General features: G+C 41.7%; 2 protein-coding genes across 9 annotated transcripts in view; one reads left to right on the plus strand and one right to left on the minus strand.

The window, feature by feature from the left end:
- CCNI2 (cyclin I family member 2) overlaps positions 1-6,812 on the minus strand; it is a 7,969-nt gene extending 1,157 nt beyond the window's left edge. Inside the window, exons 1-4 of the mRNA XM_043913798.1 lie at positions 6,782-6,812; positions 1,802-2,268; positions 1,370-1,501; positions 737-811 (exon numbers count right to left, since the gene is read on the minus strand). Of these exons, the coding sequence (XP_043769733.1) occupies positions 737-811; positions 1,370-1,501; positions 1,802-2,268; positions 6,782-6,812 (705 nt within the window). The remainder of the gene's footprint in view (positions 1-736; positions 812-1,369; positions 1,502-1,801; positions 2,269-6,781) is intronic.
- Positions 6,813-6,910: 98 nt separating this feature from the next.
- The window catches only part of KIF3A (kinesin family member 3A), an 84,738-nt gene continuing 75,036 nt past the window's right edge, over positions 6,911-16,612 (plus strand). For 3 of the 8 annotated variants that reach the window (XM_043912135.1, XM_043912138.1, XM_043912139.1), the window contains exons 1-2: positions 6,938-7,095; positions 10,305-10,578. In XM_043912135.1, coding sequence (XP_043768070.1) covers positions 7,090-7,095; positions 10,305-10,578 — 280 coding nt within the window. In that variant the 5' untranslated portion in view covers positions 6,938-7,089. The other 5 variants (XM_043912131.1, XM_043912134.1, XM_043912136.1 and 2 more) reach the window with 3 other exon arrangements.

The following is a 16,612-nucleotide window of genomic DNA, read 5'->3' on the forward strand; positions in this document are numbered from 1 at the left end:
ATCTTCTCCTGAAAAGAAGCCATAGCGAAACTGAGAAATTCAAGCAAGCCTGAAGCAATTCCAGGGGCTTCTCTTCCACCCACTGCTTGTGGCCCTCGTGGCCCTCCTGCCCCTCCCAGACGAGGGTCCCAGACTCCCTGAAGACCAGTTTCTTTGACACAGGCAAGTCCTCAAGTCTCAAGCAGCTTTCTTAGATGTAGTTTCTGGGGGATGGCTATTAGGCCATATGGTCTGGGAGGCCACTTTCCTCTGCTTAGTGGGAGGTGGCATCTACCATCAACCAATGAGGCAAGATATATCTGCCAGGAGATCAGGCTTCTGGCTTTGGTGGGCCAGGACAATTCAGCTCTTCTGTTTTCCCATTTGTGGGGTACCAGAATTCCCATGGCCCAGATCGGTAAAGAATCCTTCAGGAGGCCTAGGTTTGATCCCTGGGTTGGAAAGATCTCCTGGAGAAGGAAATGGCAGTCCACTCCAGTATCCTTGCCTAGGAAATTCCACAAAGGAGTGTGGCAGGCTATAGTCCATGGGGTCGCAAGAGTCGGACTCAGCAACTAAACCACCACCACCAGCGTCTGACAAGCCTGAGGAACGGACAGCTGAGATCCTGGGAGGTGTGACTTTTCCCAAAATGTCCATTCCCAAGATCACAGACCTTTCAGGAAACTTGTGTTTCCAATGTTATACACCCCTATACCTCAAAAGCAGCCATTAATGAGCTTCCAGGGATGCATACCTCCTCTTCTTCATTAACTTTTGTAGCAAGTCTCAAGGAAGTAATTGTGACACAATGGAGTAAATGCTTTTTTATCTGCAGTATGGAAGAGACACATTTGCAAATATGAGTGCCAGAGACTAACCATAAAGCATGTGGGTTTGTTGTTTTTTTTTAAGAAATCGAGTTTTTTTTTAATTTTTAAAAAGGACATTGTATTTATTCACAAAGAGTTTAGCCCATTTTTAGATGTGACCAGTGAAAACCTCCTGGTTTCAGAACCACAGATGACTAGTCAACAGCCCTTTGTTAGAAGACTGACTGGAGGTGGGAAATACAGCATCTTCTCAGGGAACACACAGGCCCCTCCTGGCCTCAGGCTGCGAGTACTGGTCCAGACAAGCACACCTGACCTCATAGCACACTGAGAGTCCTTTCTCAGCTAGGTCCTCTCATGCTCCCCAAGTCCACCACTGATGGCCACACAACACTGAGCCAGACAGGTAAGGTGGTAGGATTTTCCAATTCCAGTTCTATTCTGGGAGTCACTGACTTAATTTATAATGTTGGGTTTGAGCACCTGGGGTGGCAACAGGAAACAAAGGTGAGTTTCCACACCCAACCATCTGTCACCATCCCTCATAACTCCTTTACCTTTACTGAAACAAGGAGGCGGCTGAAGATAGTGAGAGCCAGGCTAAAAGTGTTCTGAGAGAAGTCAAAGATGTTCTCCACTCTCAGGAGCCACAACACAACTTCTCTGAAGGCTTCGCAAATTTCCGCCTGCTGGAAGGAGGAGGTGGGGGAGAGCAGGGAAGGTCGTTGGTCTCAGCCTATCAGTGGCTGGACCAGAGGTGTTGTAAGAAGCCCCTTCACCCGAAATAGCGGTCACATAAAAGTGTCTCTCTTGTCCAGATGTTCCCCCATTCAGACCCTCTCCTTCCTGCGCCCGTTTTTTGGGTCTTCAGCTGAATTCCCCAACTCAAACAAGCCCTCTTCCAAAGCCCTCTAGTGAAGCACCGTTTCAGTGAGATAAGCGGAGGGGGACGCACCCGGGGAAGGTGCAGGCTCCAGGGTGCGGCTCACCTGGTCGCGGGTGCACGTGGAGCCCGGCCTCGTCCCGTGCGCGCGTGAGGGAGGGGGATGACCGTGCTTCCGGGAGGGCCCCGCGAGGGAACCGGTACCTGGAGTTGGCCACCCCGCCACAGACGCGCCTCGCGGCCCTGGGCCTGCGTCAGGTAGGCGAGCAGCCGGCGCTGGTCCAGGAAGCCTCCCCAGGTTTTCTGCATGAGCCTGGGCGGGCTGGGGACTGGGGGCTGCGTAGATGGTGCGGGCGGCGGCCCCCCAGCTGCGGCTGGGTCGGGGGCTGCAGCTGGCCGAGCCCGCATTCCCGCCCGCACGGATCTGGTCCACGAAGGTGCGGGGAGCCGGAGAGCATCGCGCAGGCACGCCTCCGAGAAACTTTTCCGGATCGCGGCGGAGAGAGAGACGTTCCACGGCCGCGAGGGGAGCGGACGGCGAAGGGCCATTTCGCCTTGACTTTCGTCCGAACTCTTACCTGGACGTCGGGAGGCTCTCACCTCCGAGGCCGAGTTCTGCGGCGCATGCCGCCCTCCGGAAGCCATGGCTGCGTCAGATCCTGGGTCTGGGTCCCGGCTTGGCTCGGCGTTTTCTACCCCAGCGTCAGTGACTTGCAGCTGGGGAGGCCACGAGGCGGGGCGGGGCGGGGCGGGGCGGGCTCAGCTGGCCCACCCCCAACCCCTGGCCCTGGGACTGTCCTGGCGCGCGGGGGCCCGCTCTCCCAGCCCTTTGTTCCCGAAGTGAGGGGCGCGGGCCTGGGACGCGGCGGGAGGGAGAGCGCGCAGGTGGGTGAAGGATCCTCTGTATTCTTACTCCACCCCGCGCCCACCCACTGAGCCCCTCTTCCGCACCTAAAGCCCTAGCCCCAGGCGCAGAGTCCCCAGCCGGGCTGGGGCGGCTGGTAAGCAAGCCGCCCTGGAGAAGGTTATCTATTGAAGGCTGCAATGTGTTAGGCGCTGGAACATAACAGTGAATAGAAGAGACGTGGAACTTGTATTCTAGTTAGGAAAGAGGAAAGCTTGAGTAGAACATATGAAAATCCCAGCAGTTCCACTCCTAGATAGATGTCCAACAGAAATGCATATGTGAACCTACATGTTCACAGAAGCACTATTTGTAGTAGCCCTAAACTGGATACAACCCAAATGTCCATCAATAGTTGAATGGGATAAACAAATTGTGGTATAGTCACACGATATAGGGGATACTATACCACATTGAAAAAGAATGAACTGCTGCACCCGATAAGGAAGAATCTTAGAAACATAATATTGAATGTCAGAAGACAGATAAAAAAGGATTCATACTGTATGATTTCACTTATAAAAAGCATAAAGAAGGGATCTATAATGTTAGAGTCAAGATAGTGGTTACCCTTGGGGGATATGTGTGTATGCTACAGAAAACTACAGAACATTACTGAAAGAAATTAAAGAAGATCTAAATAAATGGAGAGACATTCCATGTTTATGGACTGGAAGATTTAAACTATTAAAATACCAATAGTTCCAGAACTGTCTATCAATTCAACATAATCCCTGTTAAATTTCTAGCTGTGTTTTTGATTCCTATAGCGTATCATATACAAAAATAACTGAAAATAGATCATAGATCTAAACTAACAAGGTGTTTTAAAAATTCCTATGAACAACCAAAGAATTCAGAATGATCAAAACTACCTTGAAAAAGCAGATATGTAGGCTTTGTAGTATCTAATTTCAAAACTTACTACTAGCCTATGGTAATCAAGACAATATAGTATTGGATGGACATATAGATTCATGGAATTGAAATGAGAATCTGGAAATCAACCCTCATATTTATGACCAATTGTTATTTGCCCAGGTTGCTACAATAATTCAATGGAGGAAAGAAGATTCTTTTTAGCAAATGGTGATAGGACAGATGAATATTCACGTGCAGAAGAATGAAACTGGATCCCAATAACATACCATATACAAAAATAACTCAAAATAGATCATAGATCTAAAGGTAAGAGCTAAAACTAGAAAACTGTTAAAAAAGAAAATCTTCATGTCTTGAGTTAGCAAGTGGTTTCCTAGATTTGCACCAAATGTACAAGAAAATAAACAACAAAAGAAAATTTTGGACTTGATCAAAATTTAAAACTTTCGTGCTTCAAAGAGCAGCATCCAGTAATTCAAAAGACAACACACATAATAAGAGAAAGCACATGTATATCATATATCTGAAAAGAGACTTGTATTTAGAATATTTAAAGAATTCTTACAACTTAATAATGAAAAGTGCAAATAATTGATTAGACATGTCTCTGAAGGAGATATTCAGATGGTCAAAAAGCGTATGAAATCATGTTCAACATTACTAATCATCAAGGAAGTACAAATAGAAGCTACAATGTGATGCTATTTTACATCAGCAGGATGGCCATAATAAGCAACTCAAGACAACTGCAGGTGGTGGTGAGGATGTAGAGAAAATTGTAAACCTCATACACTGCTGGTGGGAATGGAAATCCTCTTACATTGCTGGTGGTGCAGCCACTTTGGAAAACAACTTGATAGTTCCTCAAAATGTTAAACATTAGTTACTAAACAATCCATCAATTCCACTTGTAGTATATACCCAAGAGAAATGAAACATGTTCACAAAAACTTATAGCAGCATTATCCATAGTACCAAAAAGTAGAGACAACCCAAATGTTCATCAATTGATAAATAGATAAAAATGTGGTATATTTATACAATAGAACATGATTCAGCCATAAAAAGTAAAGGATTATTGTTATGTGTTATAATAGGGATGATTTGGCTCAGAGGGTAAAGTGTCTGCCTGCAATGCAGGAGACCTGGGTTCAATCCCTGGGTTGGGAAGATTCCCTGGAGAAGGAAATGGCAACCCACTCCAGTACTCTTGCCTGGAAAATCCCATGGAAGGAGAAGCCTGGTAGGCTACAGTCCATAGGGTCACAAAGAGTCAGACAAGACTGAGTGACTTCACTTGAAAATATTATTCTACGTGATAGACATCATTTCACAAAAGGTTACATATTATATAATTCCATTTATATGATAAGTCAAAAATAGGCAAATCTGTAGATACAGAAAGTAGATTAGTGGTTGCCTAGGGCTGGGATGTTGCAAGGGGGAAGGGGGAGTGATAGCTATAAGTGTTTCTTTTGAGTGTGATGAAAATGTTTAAAATCGATTGTGGTTATGGTCACACAACTCTATCTATAGTAAGAATCACTGAATTGTATAAATTGGTGAATCTCAATAAAGCAGATATATATTATATCTATCATATATCAGAGAGTGATAAGTACTATGGAGAAATATAAAGTAGGGAGGGAAGATAACAAGGCTGGGACTGAAGATTGGAGTTTTGTTTCCTTTTTTAGTTTTTGGCTGTACCGTGTGGCATGTGGGATCTTAGTTCCCTGACCAGGGATGGAACCTGCATCCCCTGCATTGGACCGTGGAGTCCTAACCATTGGACCACAGGGAAAATCTCTGAAGGTTGGCATTTTAAGTAGAGAGATCATTGGTAGGGTTCACTAAGGAGGTGATATATGAACAAAGATATTCTGAAGGCAATGAGGGAGTCAGGCAATATTTAGTGAGGAGCTTTCTAGGCAGGGCCTGGCTTTGGATCTGAGCTTTGTCACTGCCTATATGTATGACCTTGGACAAGTTACTTAATGGCTCATGCTTCAGTTTTTTAAATATGTGAAATGGTTACTCATATTTTCTATTAAAATGACTAATGGTACCTATTTCAAAAGGTTATTATGTGAACTAAATTAATAATTAAAAAGGAATTAAAGCACTTAGAACAGTATGCTGACACTAAGTATTTTTATTAGCTCCTACTGCAAGCATAAAAGGCCTTGTATTCTATCATGAAACCATGCCTGCAAGGTCATGCCTGCAATGAATCAAGGAGGCCAAGTGGAGCTGGTGCGAGAGGGATAGCTTGCAATAAGGAGTAAGAGGGAAGACTGCAGGAAACAGGGAGAGGGCCTGTGACTTTTATGCTGGGAGATGAGAAATCACTAGCAGGTTATGAATGAAGGCAGTGTTGTTTTAGTTGCTAAGCCATGTCAGACTTTTTGCAACCCTATGCACTGTAGCCGCCAGGCCTTTCTATCCATGGAATTTCCCAGGCAAGAGTAGGTTGCCATTTCCTTCTCCAGGGGATCTTCCCCACCCAGGGATAGAACCTCCGTCTCCTGTATTGGAAGGCGGATTCTTTACCCTTGAGCCACCAACAGTATCTGACTCATTTTAACACCAGCACTCTGCGTCTTATGTTGAAAGTAGACTAGATGGGCAAGGATGCACTTCAAGGAAATCATAACCTGCAGGCGAGAGATGGTGGTACTCAAAGTGTTCAGATTCTGGTTCTACTTCTGAGATAGAGAAGACTAATTCTAGTTCTATAGAAAGATTGGATATTAAGTATGAGAGAGAAAGACTGGTTTTAGTCTGATCAATTGTCAGAATCCAGCTTACATTATTGTGATGGATTTTTTAAATTGTTTATTTTATATTTAACAGCTGTGGCGTAGGTACTAGTAGGCGATAGGAAGTGGGAATCAACGTTTCAATTTTGGACATGATAAACTTGAACTGTCTATTGCACGTCCAAGCAGAGCAGTGTTCAGGGGAGAGGATCGGACAGGAAAGAGGATAGATCATTCTTTCTTTCACAAATATTTATTGAAAACCCACCTTGTGCCAGCTTCTATTCTAGGCTCTGGAGGTAATTGTGAGAATGCTGACAAAGTTCCTCAGCTAATGGTGAGACAGGTCATAATCAAGTTGGCAATCAAGCACAATAACGTATGTAAAGTGGCTCTTCTGAGGAAACACAATGTACAATTGCTATTGTTGTTTATAATATTTAGAACACAGCAAGCGCTAGAAGATGGGAGGCGTTGCCAGTCTACGACTGCCTCTTCCCCATCGGTAGTAGCCAGATATCCCACCTGCAAATCCGGCCAGATATCCAGAGGCAGCGGAATGGCAGCATTGCGCAAGCGCAGCCTCAGTCTGGCTTCCTAGGAGACGGACTCGGAAAGTTCTGGCGCAGGCGTAATACAAGAGGCGGAGGAAGCCTCGAGCCCGGGGATGGGGCGGGGCGAGCCCGGAGTGCGCCTGCGCACAGCGCGCTCTCGCCAGAGGAGCCGCAGTCTTGGGTGCGCCAAGGTGGTGTTTCAGTTGTCTTCTGACCCGCCTCTCCCGTGAACCCGGCGTCGTTGGACTGCACCCCGGGCGGGGACGTCCGCGGGGCACGGGAGGAAGCCGCAATGCCGGTTAGGAGAGTCACTCAGCCGCTGGGGTTCCTCCTCATCTCTGAGGCCTGGCCGGGTGGCGCGGCCGTTACCATGGAGGCGCGGAGCAGGCGGGCGGCCCGGGTGGGGTGGGGCGGGGCCGGGCCAGGCCGGCCAAGCGGTGTGGGAGCCAGGCGGGTGGGCCCGGGCATGTGGGGGTCCACCCGACCCTGGGAGGGGCCCGGAGCAGGCTTTGCCACCTTGGTCGCTGCTGCATCCCGAAAGGCCTGGGGTGCTTGACATAAAGGCGCTGTGCCAGAGGATGCGCTCTCGCTCCCAGCCCTGTTCTCTGGGTAGGGCGTCTAGGAGCGGCCGCGGAGAATTGGCTCTTGGATGCCGGGTGGGTCTCTGCGTCGCGGAGCCAAGCTCTGGAAGGCAGCAGAGCAGGGGTTGTCTGCCCCTGCTCCAGGCTCCTGACTCCAGCTGTCATTCCTCTCGTGGCGCTCTAGCTTACAGTGCAGAATGTGATCCGTAGGTGTCTTTGTGTGTGAGGGGGGCGAGTGGTGGGTGATGGTTTGCTTGTCTTGTAGGATTTCAGAGATTATTATCGTGTAACTTAATAAGGGGACGTCGTAAGTCCAGTACAGAGTCATGGGGAACATTTCAACTGTGGCCGGTTGTTTACGTGAGGGGGTGAGTGGTGGGTGGTCGTATGTTCGTCTTGTAGGATTTCACAGATAATTATCGTTCACTTAATAAGCAGGCGTCGTAAGTCCGTTATAGGGTCATGGAGAACACCTGAGCAGTGGCCGGTTGCGAGGCCCTGGGTAATTTATCTTTCTGGGTTCTTCTTTCCTGCATAATTAAACTTTTCCTCATGGGGGTATCAGGATGAAATAAGATAATGCGCAGGAGGCTTGAAGGACAGTGCTTGACTTTTAGCATTAAATGCTTAGTATTTGTTCCTTGTTGCTTTCTATTTAATTATCAATTTATTCAACAATTTATTACTGGGCACCAGCCACACTGGTGGCTCAGTGGTAAAGAATCCCCCTGGTAATACAGGAGAAGCTGGTTTGGTCCCTGGTTGGGGAGGTTCCCCTACAGAAGGAAATGACAACTCACCCCAGTATTTTTGCCTGGAAAATCCCATGGACAGAAGAGTCTGGCAGTTACAGTCCATGGGGACACAAGTTAGCTACTAAACAGCAATTACATACTAGGCACTGGAGATACAATATTGAGCAAAACCAGCCAGGTTCTTGAACTTGGGAAGAGAAAAGCTTGCTGTGTAGAGCAGAAGTGAAAACCACACATATTTACAGTGATAGAATACTTAGCTAAGTGAAGTGGATAGGTGGCATGCAATAGATAGAAGTAGACTCTGGTGAATTGTTTAAATGTTGCCATGTAGGAACGCTGGCTTACAAATGTCAGATATGTATTTTTTTCAGAGAGTCTAGAGATTGTTATTTTAATGAAATTTCTAATTTTTAAATTTTAGTAACTAACTTAAAAGATTTTTAGATAATAGGAGCCAAACAAAAGACTTTCGTGGGCTGGATTTAGTCCCTTGACTGAGTACCTGTTTGGAACTTCTCATTTTAGATACAGACATGGACTTTAATAGAATAAGAAGCCCCCCCCCCCGCCTCCAAAAAAAAATAAAATTGTAACCAATGCAGAAGAAAGAATGGTGCTATCAGGACCTATATTAGGTCAACTCTAGTCAGGGAAGTCTTCCCAGGTGAAGGAGCTATTGAGCTGATCTCTACAAGGTAATTGAAGAGGGTGGAGTATGTTTTAGGCATGAGAAGCAGCACCTGGAAAGGAGTGTGGTGAGCGGAAGCATGAAGACAAGAAAAGGCCTAAAAGAAAGCCAGTGTGAAAAAAAAAAAAAAAAAAAAAAAGAAAGCCAGTGTGGCTATGACTAAGAAAGTCAAGCAGAGTAACTTGTGAAATAAAGCTGGAGAAGTGGACATGGGCCAGGACCAGATCTTACAGACCACTGTAAGGATTTTGACTTTTATCCTAAAATCTGTGGGAAACTATTGCAGAGAGTTCTGAGTAGGGGAGTGACATAATTAGATTTGTGTTGAAACCGACTGCCACGTAGAGAACAGACCATAGGGGAACCTAATTAGATGCAATAGTACAGTTGTAGGTGGTGGTGTTTAGTTGCTAAGTCATGTTCAACTCCTTGCCACCCAATGGACTGGAGCCTCCCAGGCTCCTCTTGACCTTGGGATTTCCCAGGCAGGAGAACTGGAGTGGGTTGTCATTTTCTTCTCCAGGGGAAGTTCCCAACTCAGGGATTGAACCTGAGACTCCTGAATTGGCAGGCAGATTGTTTATCGCTGAGCCACCAGGGAAGCCCAGCAGTACGGTTAGGAGCCTCTTAGAATTCGGGACAAGATGATAACCTGGAATAAGGTGGTGAAAGTAGAGATGGAAAGAAGTGTGTTGAATTGACACCATCTATTCCTTGTGAATGACAGTGGCTCATGTTTGTTTCTCTGATGCTTAGAAGAGTATCTGAAAGAGTAGGAATTTAATATCTGTTCAACTAAACTGTTAAACTGGATGATAATTGGATTATATTTAATAATTGGATTGAATTTTAATATAGATGCTTAATCATAGAATTTCAGAATTTGAAACTTCACGTATACAAATGTTCTTAAGGGTAGAGTCATTTAAAAATTTTTTCCAAAACATTTTTTCTCTGCCATTAGGCTTTTTTTTCCTGTCTTTCACTAATATAGAAAAAGTAGACCTTATGTGGATATATTATTTGATTAATTTCTTTTTTTTTTTTTTACTAATGCATTGTAGAAAATTGAAAGTCTCAGAGGGCACAGAGGACCTACTACTGGATTCTTGATTAAAGTTATTAACCACATTCACATTTGTTTTTCTATAGGCAGGAAACTCAGAGGAAGTCAGGGACTTTGTGCAGAAAGACAGGTCTCTTATAGATTCTGATTTTTCTGCCTGAATAGCATTAACTATAACTGTAAATTAAATTTCCTCTTCCATTATTTGTATTTATAAAAGAAACTTTTTATACCTTTTAATAAGTTTTTCTATATATCTGTAAGGTCTTTAATTACATTTAACAAGTAATTATGGAGAGTTTAACGTGTGCAAGGCACTGAGGTGGCAAAGTAGCCTTTTCAGGTTTTAAATTTAATCTGTTGAAGGTAAAAGTAAATGTTCTTTTCATTATTTGTAAATATTTTCTCCACCAGATCAATAAATCAGAGAAGCCGGAAAGCTGCGATAACGTGAAGGTGGTGGTTAGGTGCCGGCCCCTCAATGAGAGAGAGAAATCTATGTGCTACAAACAGGCTGTCAGTGTGGATGAGATGAGGGGAACTATCACTGTGCACAAGACTGATTCTTCCAATGAACCTCCAAAGACATTTACTTTTGATACTGTTTTTGGACCAGAGAGTAAACAACTAGATGTTTATAACTTAACTGCCAGACCTATTATTGATTCTGTTCTCGAAGGCTACAATGGTGAGTACTTTAGTTTACTTTTAAACAACTTTTTATCAAGTTATTAATAATACCCAGTGAATTCACCCACTGTAATTGTATAGTTGAATTGTACAGTTTGAGTTGTAGCAAATACATACAGTTGTGAAACCATCAGTTTTATCATCCCCATAAGTTCTTCTGTGTCTGTTTGCAGTCCTACCCCCAGCAACCATGGACCTGCTTTCTGTCTAGTTTTCTTTAGAATTTCGTATAAATCAGATTATACACTATTTTGCCTTTATCTGTTTTCTTTGAGTTGTTCAGTTGTGTTGGACTCTTTACCACCTCGTGGACTGCAGCATGCCAGGCTTCCGTGTCCTTCACTATCTCATCAAGTATGCTCAAACTCATGTCCATTGAGTTGGTGATATCATCCAACCACTGTGACTCAGACAGTGAAGAATCTGCCTGCAGTGCAGGAGACACGGGTTTGATCCCTGGGTTGGGAAGATTCTTTGGAAAAGAATTCTCCTGTATTCTTACCTGGAGAATTTCATGGACTGAGGAGCCTGGTGGGCTACAGTACATGGGTCCGAAAGAGTCAGACATTAGTGAGCGACTAACACTTTCTTTGATTTAGTGTAATATTTTTGAGGGTCATCCATGTTGTAGCATATATCAGTAGTTCCTTTTTTTTTTTTTCACTAGTTCCTTTTTATTGTTAAATTTTATTCTATTATATGAAAATACCACCTTTTATGATCTTTGGGGATTTGAATGATTCTAGTTTTTTGGCTATTAAAAATGATGCTGTTAGGAACATTGTTTTGTTAAGTCTTTCTGCAGATAAGTTTCAAAATTTGTCTTGGATAGATACCTAGGAGTGAAATTGCTGTGTCTTGTGGTTTATGTATGTTTATCTTTTGAAGAAACTGCAAAACAGTTTTTTACAGTGTTCACTATTTCTTTTTTCCCAACAGCATAGTATGAAAGTTCTAGTTTCTTTATGTTCTCACCAACTCTTAAACTATCATTCTTCTTAATTATAGCTGTTCTAGAGGATATATAGTGATATCTCATTGTATTTCCCTAATGATTAACAGCATTAAACATCTGTGTACTTATTGGTCATTTATGTATCTTCTTGGTAAAATATCTCTTAAAATATTTTACCCATTTTAAACTTTGGTTGCCTGTGTTCTTATTATTTAATCATGCTCTTTATATATTGGATTCATATATATGATCAGATACGTGATTTGAAAATATTTCTCCCAGTCTGTGGCTTGTCTTTTCATTTTCCTAGTGACGTTTTTTGAAAAGTTTTATATTTTGTTGAAGTCTAGCTATCAGTTTTTCTTTTATCATATGCTTTTGGTGACATAGCTCAGAAATTTTTTCCAAACCCAGGACCACAAAGATTTTCTCCTGTGGTTTTATCTAGAAGTTGTAAACATTTAGATCTTACATTTCTTAAAAATAATTTTGTTTATCTTTTTGGCTGTGCTGGGTCTTCATTGCTACAGGGCTTTTCTCTCGTTGTGGCGAGCCAGGGCTGCTCTCTAGTTGCAGTGTGCAGGCTTCTCATTGCAGTGGCCTCTCCTTATGCGGAGCACAAGGGTCAGTAGATGTGGCACATGGGCTTGGTTGCTCCACAGCATGTGGGATTCCTGGACCGGGGATTGAACCTGTCTTCTGCATTGGCAGGCAGATTCTTTACCACTGAGCCACTGGGAAAGCCCTCTGGCCCATTTTAATTTTTATATATGATGTGAAGTTAGGATTTGAGTTTTTTTTTTTTTTTCTTCCTTTCTCTATCTCACTCCCTTTTTTCCTTATCTTGCTTGTGGATATCTAGTTGTTCCAGCATTATTTATTGAGAAGACTACTCTTTCTCTGTTGAATAACTTGGTGCTTTTGTCAAAATTCAACTGACAACAAATAGGTGGGCTTATTTATGGATTGTCTGTTCTATTCCATGTCTGTCTTGTTTTAATTATTATAGCTTTGTAAAATGTTTTGAAATTAAGTAGTATATGTTTTCTTATTTTGTTACTCTGTCAAAGTTGTTTTAACTTTTCTAGGTCCTTTGCATTTTTATGTAAGTTTTAGGAACACGTTGTCAATTTACGTATACAACCTCCTAGGATTTTGGTAGGGATTGTGTTGAATTACTATTCTGACAGTATTGAATCTTCCAATACATGAACATGATATATCTATTTATATCTTAATTTCTCTCATCATTTTGTAGTTTTTAATTGCAGATCTTATACTACTTTTGGTAAACTTTTTAAAGTATTTTTTGATGCTTATTGTGAACAGAATTGCTGTCATAATTTTCTTTGGGGAATTGCACATTGTTAATGTATAGAAATGCAATTGATTATTTTAGGCTTTTTAAATTGAGATAAAATTTAAATAACATGAGTAAGTGGTAAAGCGTTAGTCATTTCAGTCATGTTTGACTCTTTGCGACCCCATGGACTGTATCCCATCAGGTTCCTCTGTCCATGGAATTCTCCAGGGAGGAATACTGGATGGAGTGGGTTGCTGTTCCCTCCTCCAGAGGATCTTCATGACCTAGGGATCGAACCTGGCAGGTCTCCTGCATTGCAGGCAGATCCTTTACTGTCTGAGCCACCAGGGAAGCCTAATAAGTTCACTATTTTAACCATTTTACACTGTACAAATTAGGGGGTTTTAGTACCTTCATATATGCAACCATATGTCTGTTTCCAGAACATTTCCATCACCCCTCAAGGAAACTCTGTACCCATTAGCAGTTACTCCCAATTCTCTCTCCTGCCCTGGCAATCACTTACTTTGTGTGTATGAGTTTGCCTTTTCTGGGCATTTCTAACATATAGAGTCATATACCATTTATTCTGGTGTGTCTGGCTTCTTAACATGATGTTAAAAATTCATTTACTCACTTAGTTTTTGGCTGCACTGGGTCTTCACTGCTGCTCTTGGCCTGTCTCTAGCTGCAGTGGCTGCTGTTGCAGAGCCTGGGCTCTAGGGCGCGTGTGGGTTTAGTTGCCCCATGGCGTGTGGAATCTCCCCAGTCCAGGGATTGAGCCTGTGTCCCTGGTATTGGCAGGCAAATTCTTAACAGCTGGACCATTGGGGAGTCCTAGCATGATGTTTTTGACATTCATCCATGTTGTTGTGTATATCCATACTTCATTCTTTTTTAATGGCCAAATGATGTTCCGTTGTCTGGATATACTATATAGTTTATTCATCAGTTGATGAACATTTGGGTTGTTTCCATTTCTTGGCTTTTGTGAATAATGTTGCTATGAACATTGTTGTACAAGTTTTTATGTGAACATAAATTTTCAGTTTTCTTAGGTACCTAGGAATATAACTGCTGAGTCAAAATGCTACCTGCCTTCATGTTGATGTTTGGCAGAAACCAACAAAATTCTGTAAAGCAATTATCCTTCAATTAAAAAATAAATTAAAACAAAAAAAACAGTAACTGAGCAACTGCTGGTCTGTTTTCCACAATGGCTATACCATTTTTACATTCCTGCCAGCAATATGTGAAATTTCCAATGTCTGCATAACTTTGCCAAAACATGTTATTTGTCTCTTTGATTATAGACAACGTAGTGGGTGTGACCTCTCATGTGGGAGCTCATGTTTTGCAACTGATTTTTGTATATTTTGTATACTGCAACCTTGCTAAACGTATTATTTCTAGTAGGCTTTTTTTGGGGGAAGGTAATCTCCCTAGGATTGTCTACACACGAGAGCTCATCTGAAAATAATGACAGGACAGCTTCTTTCTTTCCAGGCTTTTTGTTACCCGAATTGCCCTGTGTAGAATAGAAATGGTAAGGGGGGACATTTTTGTATTGTTCCTAATCTTAGGGAGAAAGCATTCATACTTTTACCAATGCGAAGTTCTCTGTAGATTTTTCATAGACACTCTTTACCAGATTGAGTGAGTTCCTGTTTGTTCTTAGTTTGCTGAGAGATCTTTTCAGGAGTGTATATCAGATTTTGCCAAATGCAGTTTTTTTGCACTTAAATTATTTCTAAAAGTTTTTTAACATGATCCATTACATTGATTGATTTTTAGATGTGAAATCAGCCATGCCTCTTGGTCGTGGTGTATTATCCTCTTGTGTAATGTTAGATTTGATTAGCTAAAATGCTGTGTAACATTTTTGCAACTGTGGCCATGAGGGATGTAAATAATGTGGGTTTCTTGTAATGTCTTTATCTGGTTTTGGTGTCAGAATAATGCTAGTTTCATAGAATGAGTTGAGAAGAATTACCTCCTTTTTAATTATCTGGAAATATTTGCCTAGGATTAGTATTATATCTTCTTTAAGTGTTTGGTAGGATTCGCCAGTGAAGTCTAGTAGGCCTGGAATTTTTTTCATGTAAAGGTTTTTAGCTACAGATTGAATTTCTTTAATGGATACAGGAATATTCAGATTATTTTTTGTTTTTTTTTTTTAGTGAGCTTTGACAGTTTGTCTTTAATGGAATTTGTCTGTTTCATCTAAGTTATGAGCTTTATTGGAGGAAAGTTGTGTGTGTCAATCCTCTATCCTTATGTTAGAATGTAGTGATGTAACCTTTTTCATTCCTGATATTGGTAATGTGTGTTCTTTTTTTCTCCTGATTAATCAGGCAAGAGGTTTATCAGTTTTATTGATCTTTTCTAATTTTCTCAAAGAACCAATTTTTGGTTTTACTAATTTTTCTTCATTATTTTTATGATTTTCAATTTTATTGATTTCTTCTTTGATCTGTTTTTATTCTGTTACTTACTTCATCTTCTTTTTCTACTTTGTTAAGGTAGACGCCAAGGTCATCATTTTGAGACCTTTCTTCCTTTATAATATAGGAATTTAATGCTTTAAATTACCCCCTAAGTACTGCTTTAGTGACATCATACAGATTTTGACATAGTGTGTTTTCATTTTATGCAGTGCAAAATACTTTGTTTTCCCTCTTGATTTCTGGGTTATTTAGACATGTCTTGGTTTCCAAATGTCTTGACATCTTTCTGTTACTGATTTCTAATGTAATTCCATTTTAGTTAGAGAAGATACTCTATGTAACTTGCATCTTTTGTTTTATGACCCAGAATGTGGTTTATTATTATTCATTGTTTTGTGTATATCTGAAAAGGATGTATATTTTTGCTATTGTTGGAATTTTTATAAATGTCAATTAGGTCAATTTGTTTGGTAGTGTTCAAATCTTCTGTGTACTTAATTATTTTCTACTTGGTCTGTTATTGAGAAGGGGGTATTGAATTCTTTTATTCTTGTATTTCCCTGTCATTAAATCTGTCAGGTTTTGCTTCATATATTTTGAAACTCTCTGAGTAGCTGCATAAATGCTTAGGGGTGTTAAGTTCTCTTGATGAACCTCTTTTTCAGTATTAAATGATTTTCTTCATCCTTGGTAATATTTTTTGCTTCAATATCTACTTTGTCTGATATTATTATAAACATTCTAGCTTTCTTTTGATTGGAATTAACGTGGTATATCTTTTTCCATCCTTTTGCTTTTAACCTATATGTGTTTTTATAATGAAAGTTCATTTCTAGTAGGTAGTTGTCCTGGAGGTCACTAAGATCACCCCAGGTTTGATGATTGCTAGGAGGATTCATGGGAACAGCATATGGTTGTACTTACAGCTTTGGTTACTAGAACAAAAAGGATACCAAAAAAAGAATCAGCAAAGGGAAAAAGTGCATGTTGTGAAGTCTGGAGGAAATCAGGTACAGACTTCTAAGAGTTGTCTCCTAGTGGACCCTCAGGATACACTTAATTCTCTTTGCGTTGATCGTGAGAGTACTTGTGAACGTTGTCTGTCAGAAAGCTCTGCGGAGAGACAATGCCCAAGGTTTTTGTTGGAGGCTGCTCATGGAGGCCCTCAGCTTGGTACATGCAAAGATCCCAGACTCTCATAAGTAAAGCAGATGTTTAGTATAAACCACCATGTTTATACAAACAGTTTGGGCATAGTGAGTTATTCTTAATAGTCAGGGATTGGTGGGAACCCTTCCTAAATCTGAATTCCCAGATATCAGCCAAA

The sequence above is a fragment of the Cervus elaphus genome, chromosome 9 (assembly GCF_910594005.1).
Source record: "Cervus elaphus chromosome 9, mCerEla1.1, whole genome shotgun sequence".
In the NCBI taxonomy this organism is placed as follows: Eukaryota; Metazoa; Chordata; class Mammalia; order Artiodactyla; family Cervidae; genus Cervus; species Cervus elaphus.